This window comes from Papilio polytes, unplaced genomic scaffold (assembly GCF_000836215.1).
Source record: "Papilio polytes unplaced genomic scaffold, Ppol_1.0 DF824102.1, whole genome shotgun sequence".
Classification (NCBI taxonomy): domain Eukaryota; kingdom Metazoa; phylum Arthropoda; class Insecta; order Lepidoptera; family Papilionidae; genus Papilio; species Papilio polytes.
This window is the reverse complement of record NW_013525102.1, coordinates 3430829-3437735: the sequence shown is the minus strand read 5'-3', so window position 1 is coordinate 3437735 and position 6907 is coordinate 3430829. Positions and strand designations below refer to the sequence as shown.

General features: G+C 32.4%; 1 protein-coding gene across 1 annotated transcript; it reads left to right on the top strand.

Moving 5' to 3' along the window:
• The first annotated feature begins 645 nt into the window (after positions 1–645).
• LOC106099852 (transmembrane protein 189) lies at positions 646–6652 on the top strand. The gene is made up of 5 exons (XM_013278531.1): positions 646–836; positions 943–1209; positions 1626–1831; positions 4558–4776; positions 6146–6652. The coding sequence occupies exons 2-5, from the start codon at positions 951–953 to the stop codon at positions 6404–6406; spliced, it is 945 nt and encodes a 314-aa protein (XP_013133985.1). The 5' UTR covers positions 646–836; positions 943–950; the 3' UTR covers positions 6407–6652.
• The last annotated feature ends 255 nt before the right edge of the window (positions 6653–6907 follow it).

Sequence of the window (6907 nt, the reverse complement as noted above, 5' to 3'; positions counted from 1 at the left end):
ACTAGAACTGTTCGTTCTATCCCTCTCTGGCGATGGCGACTTTGTTAAAATATGATTTTATGACTACTATTATAAAAAAAAAACTTGTTTTTGTTGTCTGACGTCAGCTGATTATTGCTTCAGATAGACTTGAACGTATTAGTGATACCATTAATGTATTTACTTGGTATTTACTCAAAACAATACAACATACATTATTCTAAATCAGACATTGCTAAATAAGTCTTGTAAAGTTTATGCCATAAACCTATCTTATTCCCTGTATCTTAAATCTGAAATTAAAATAAATTTATTCTAATAGAGAAAGGAAGAAGTATATTCATAAGCGTTTAAGTTATTTCACTATGACATGTTAAAATAAACTGATTTATTTTGTTATAATAAGACCATAGGAATTATGAGACTAATATGCGACTACAAAATATAGTTGATGCTTAACATTATTGTATAAAAAATATTTTAATTCACCTTTTCTAGGAGCTAAAATGTATTGCAAATTGTTAAGATTTTTTTCATTCTATGAATATGGCAGAATTTCAGAGTAAGTTAGGATATTTTGCTTGTTGGTAACCCTAAAAACTAGCGGAACTCCCTCCTCCCCCCCAACCCGCTGCTTCCTTTACTGTCAATGTCAATGTCAAAAAACTGACATCCTTGCTATGTTTTCCGACTGCCATAAGGTCCTTGTCGAACTATGAACTATAAGATAGTCCAATAAGATCTTTTATCCTTTTTGGACTTCTCTACTGTCGAACTGTAATTTATCAGACAATAAAAGTTTATCGGACTCGGTGACTGTTTAATCATAAAATAGTCACGCGACGCGAACAATCTTTGTACGATATCGCTACATCATAGATAAATTATATTGATGTTTCAATTGTCGATATTTAATTCATGTAGTTCTTAGTTTATATTGAACATTTTGTTATTTATAAACAGGTCCGGAAATGACTCTACCACTACCAATACCACCGTGTGCCAAAAGAGATGGACTCAGTAGTTTAGGGTGTGAACGTTTTGAATATGCTAGTAGTATGGCTACTACATTATTGGCACCCGTAAAAACAGAACGAGAAATCCTTGAGCATTCCATGTCGGAAGATGATCCTAATGCCAATACCCAATTAATGAGTGAAAGAGGTAAACAACCGAGATGGGGTCCGCGGCATCGAGGTGCTCAAGAGCTTGCCGAGTTATACAGTCCAGGTTGGTAACTATAAAATTTATTAGTCATCCCTTTAGCAACCAATAGCATATATTTTCTATAGTACCTTTGTAAACTGTATATTTATTCAGTGTATAGTTTATTTTTGTATTTATGATAATTATAGAGTTGGTAAAGTAGTGATGAGTGCCAGTGATGTCTTGAGCTATCAAGATTTTTTTGATATGATGTTTGTTAATATTTTAATTAGATTTTACTAAAGCTCTCCATACTATTCAGAGAAATTATGACACATTTTGGAAACCTAATATATTTTTTTATAGATAATTATAATGTTTAAGAAAATACCACTGAAGTATAAATAGTTTTATGGGCAAACAATATGTGGCTGCAGCTTAAAAACAAGACACCCTATGATAATGTCGATAAAACACTAACAAGTATTCTTTGTAAACAGGAAAGAGACTTCAGGAATGGGTGTGTGTGGTGTTTTGTTGCACATTAACTGTTTGTGCAGGGCTGCTCATGGCCCGATATGTCAGAGCAGATGCGTCACTATTCTTTGCAGCAATAGCAGGAGTGTTGACTGCAGACTTTGCCTCTGGCTTAGTGCATTGGGCAGCTGACACTTGGGGAGCTGTAGATTTACCTTTAATTGGCAAGGTATATGAAGTGAATAGAGAATAATCATACAAACCAATAACTTACCACATGTTTGCCATTTTCATAAATTTCATAAGCTAAATAATTTACAATGTTAGTAAGCTATACCTATTATGTATGATCCCACAAAAAAAAACCTAAAAAATTTAATTCACAAAATGTCACATGATTTTTTAATATACTGTATCAAGTTAGTACTTGAAGATACTATTAACTTATCTTCTAGATTTAAATTCTCATTCATTAGGTTTGAGGTTTAAAATATTGATGCAATTTAAATTTTTATAAAAGAGTTCCCGAAACTTTGAATATTATATGTTATCCAATTTTAAGAAATTCTAGGCTAGAAATCATAGTTGCATATTGACAATTCCAAATTAGTTGTGTAAATTTTTTTTTACTAATCTTTTCTATTTAAATTTTTAGAATTACAATTCATTGTGATGACTTGTTTCTAGATTCATATGAAAAAGGCAACAAAAGTATATACTGCTTTTTGCATTGCTTAGCATAATTTAATTCTGCACTCTTGGTAGATCTTTTAAAGTATTTTCAATATTACATGCATGTGAAAAATCACACTTTGACTTTGGGTTTTACCAATATTTTATTAACACTTATGAAAGTCATAACTTCTTTTTTTGTTGTATAGTTTTTATTATAATTATTAGGGTTGTGTAGTGCACATAATCACTTTCACCAACAGTTGTGTTTAAACTATTAATAATTTTATTCTCATGTTTATGTTACAAATAAGTATTTCTATTCCTAATTTTAATCATACCAACTTAGCTAAAAGATTTGGTGTGAAACATATCTTAACACAAAGTTTAATCCTGTTTTTTTAATAATTACATATTTTAGATTTCATTTACATTTCACATCAAAAGTTTCAAATACATTATATCCTTTACAAATACATATAATCTCCTAGTGGTTTATGAACTTCATGTTCACTCTTTTATGCTCATATAAACATATATTTATATTTAAATTATTAGGTACTTTTCCGTTATCTACGTGTAAATGAAAAACTTGTAATAAGTGTGAAGGCATATTATTCATTATAGTAGAATTTATTTATTTTATACTTAACCTGTAGATTATTTTACGATTCTTCGCTTGCATCTGAATAACAAAGAGGTACTATATAATTATGATTGCGTTCTTTTTTTTATTTGCGCCATATTTTTGACCGACTTTCCAAAAGAAGAAGGTACTCAAGTCGTCTGTATGTTTTTCTCATTCTCATGTAACGAAATGTGACGCGTTAAGGACGAATTCATTTGTTAAATCCTCTCTGTTATTTTTTTTTGTCTAATAAACATAACAATAACACCGCTAAATTCTAAATAAACTCGAGAAACAAAATAGCAAATTAAATACACGTTTTTCTATTAAGGTAATTTTAGTAAGAAACGGGATTATTACCATAATTATCCGGTATCAGTTACCAATGCTTCACTATTAATTGATACGCTCGTTCTTCTATCGAGATTGTTGATTATTTACAGTTTCTCAGTGGTCTTTGTTATTACTGCAATATCGTATAATACAAACTGTCTACTTATTTATCAAGCTCCCTTCTTCTAAATAAGGATAGGCATTATAACTCTGTGATTGCTGTACTCGAATGGCTAGTGCATTGTTGTAAACGAACTACTACAGGTTACTAGTTACTTCTGGTACACAAATAAAACTCCCATTTAATTTGTTAACGGTATATTATTATCGGCATGCGTTGTATGTAATATACCTAAATAGGGAAGACACGTTAGTTTTTTTATTATATAGATAAAATATTTGTTAACCGGTATTGGTTACTCTTGTATAATAGGTCAGTTCTATTCGAAACCTTCTCTTTAAAAAAAGGTTTTAGGCACCAGATCGCAAACAGTCTTACGAAAAGCGTTACAACCATTGGTAAAAGTGGGGTGGGAGAAGACACTCCAATATATTTATAACAAAGCATATATTAACGATGTTATGGTTATAAAATTGTACGATTGTCTCTTCTGCACGATAAATCAATAATTAGATTTATTGATGCTGTAGTTAATTAATAGTACAGTATTTAAGGAATTACAATGACTAAGCTTTAAAGATCACTTCCACTAGTTAGAATCTACAATTTGCAAAATTAAGAAGCAACTAAATCTTGCATTTATCTTCGCACACTTGTAGATTTAAAATAGTTTTATTTTTCATGCCTTGTATGAAACGTAATGTGCATTCTCTTCGCCTGTTTCAATCTCTTTTTAGCCTCGCTTTTTGGCTATATTGACCAAAATTTCCAGTACATCAAATACATTATTGTTTATTATAGTTGTAAATAGATTTAATTGCTTAGTAAATTAACAATTTAGTAATCGAAAGGAACAATATAAGCGGAGAAATATCCACGCTCTTAAGTTTGATTCAATAGAGGGCAAATGTTAAGAACGTTGAACGAGTCTGTTGAAAATGCTACTACTGAATAATATTATCGAAAGCTGTGTAATCTTAATTTGTCGTAAAGTTGTCTCGCTTGTGTACAGGTATATCTATTTTGGCAATTAGTATCTTTAACTTACAATGTCAATTATCTTTGTGTACAGGTATATAGGAACAAATTATTATAATTTTACAAAACCGTTACGATGATAATAATGCGAGTGCGGTTTAAAAAGTAGTAAGTAAAAACAATAACATGTTCATTGTAAACTTTTGAATGATTTTCTTTCCAGAACTTTTTAAGGCCATTTCGTGAACACCATATCGATCCTACGTCAATTACGCGTCACGATTTTATAGAAACAAATGGCGATAACTTTGCCATAACAATACCTGTGCTGGCGAGGATTGTATGGCAGCTGCTAACCTACGAGCCCTATCTCATAGCACAACAATTTCACTGGATCGCCTATTGGTACCTATGCTGTATATTTGTCGCCATGACTAATCAGGTAAAATTCCTATATTAAGTTATATATTTTAACAAATGTTAACTTCAAATTTAAAATTGTAAAATGAACTTTGCATTGAAAATAGAAATCGAGCGTGATGTTAATACCCCAGTAGGGAATAAGGGATTAAGTGCTATTCCCACCCTCGACCTTATTCGGTTACGATGTCATGTCATGTATGTATTCTATACATGATATAAAAAAGTATCATGAACACCGTAACACAAATTCGTTTATAATTCATAAGCTCTACGCGGCCGCATCAATAATAACCTTCAGTGGTTAACAAACGATCGATCAATATATTAACAGGAAAGTATAACTACGGTCTACCAAGATTTGTAATAAGTATTGAATTGAATTTAGTTAATATAGGGGTGTAAATGAAAGGACGATATGAATGCAACTGCCTAATTTATTTGTTAAGAGGCGTGAAACGAAAAAACAAATGTAATATTACTTAAATCTAATTAACCAAATTGTTCATGATTCAAGTCCCTAGTCGAATTTAGGTAGGATGGCTGATAGAGATGTACGAATGTAATTGGATATATAATAATTATTTTCGCGCTATTACATTATCCATCGTGTGGCTGAGATGCGTATGTTATAGTCTGTGTTGTACACATACAATGTACTAAAAAGTAATGTTACTCAGCACTGTACTAAAAGTAACGTTACTGAACGGCTTCTGTTAATCGGACATTTGGCACTTTTAGTACACTACACGATATCGATGTTCGCTTCTTCGTTGTTTGATTTGATTGTATATTTGCTAGATTGGAGCATCCACCTTCGGTAATAAGAATCAAAACTGGATAAAATCATTTATAACTTAAATTTATTTTCGCTAATAACATATATTCTATTCATGTTATTGTTTTCTCACAAATCTTAAGTAATAAGCGTACTAAAAGTGTGTACTAGTACGTTTTCCCAATTGTACCAGTACGGTGCGCACTTGCAGATGTCCGATTAAGCCCAAGACTAGTATGTTAAACGTATCTCAGCCACATGTCGGCTACCCTCTAGTGAAAATTCCGTCGAAATCGGCCCAGCCGTTTCGGAGGTGACCCGGAACAACCGCGGCTTGCGGACAGACAGACTCATTAATTTTAAATGCGATTTCCGTCATCAGCAACGCCAATACATCATCTTCCCGAAATCTGGAATTTTTCTTTTGATATTACAAACTGACACTTATTGTATTTATAGATTAAAACGTGTTGTTCTATGTAACTGAACATCAGAATTAATTTAATTTAGCTTGGTTTCCAAGAAAGAGATAAACGAATATGGCACTCGTCGGTGTGGCATTTTGGTAGGTTGATATTTTGATCACAATAAAAAATCTGTTGTTAATTTCCAGATTCACAAATGGTCACATACGTACTTTGGTCTCCCGTTGTGGGTCGTGTGCCTGCAAGAGTGGCACATAGTGCTGCCTCGCCGCCACCACCGCATACATCATGTGGCGCCGCACGAGACTTACTTTTGCATCACCACGGGCTGGTTAAACTGGCCTCTGGAGAAGCTGCACTTCTGGTCGACATTGGAGGGCGTCATAGAGGCGCTCACGGGCTGCAAGCCCCGCGCCGACGACATGAAGTGGGCTCAGAAGCGTTCCTAGGACCGGTTGTTTCTCTTGTACTTTTCTACAGGCAACTTGTCCTCAACTACATATAATTGTTACTGTTAATACCGAGCCTTAAATTTTGCTATGAAATATTTTAAAATTAAGTATAAAATGCTTTAAAATACATACATAGTTACGTTTTAGCTAAGTAATTTATTTAAATCATATTTTATGGAAAGAATTGAGTAATATTTTATTTACACAAACGGTGAAAAGGTAAATAAGCTAAATATAAATAAATTGCACAATAAATAAAATTTATGAATTTTTCATATAACAAATTATTTTATTTTACTTAATTTATAGACACCCCTCCCCCCAACAACACCTGCTTTATTTACACGGTTAAACCTTGATTTTTACAACGGTAAGTTACCTCCACTCTTATATTTTTTTATGCAAATCGTTTGAGGGGGTTTGAAAGAAAGGAACTTTTGTGCAGGATTCCTACTCTCCTCGTATAATCAATTTCAATTTTTGACGTGAAGTTAGACC

Excerpts from the sequence above, each read along its gene's own strand:
- LOC106099852 (XM_013278531.1), top strand. The coding sequence starts at position 951 with ATGACTCTACCACTACCAATACCACCGTGTGCCAAAAGAGATGGACTC. Across the intron at positions 1,210-1,625 it reads TGCCGAGTTATACAGTCCAG|GAAAGAGACTTCAGGAATGG; the intron begins GTTGGTAACTAT and ends CTTTGTAAACAG. Across the intron at positions 4,777-6,145 it reads TTGTCGCCATGACTAATCAG|ATTCACAAATGGTCACATAC; the intron begins GTAAAATTCCTA and ends GTTAATTTCCAG.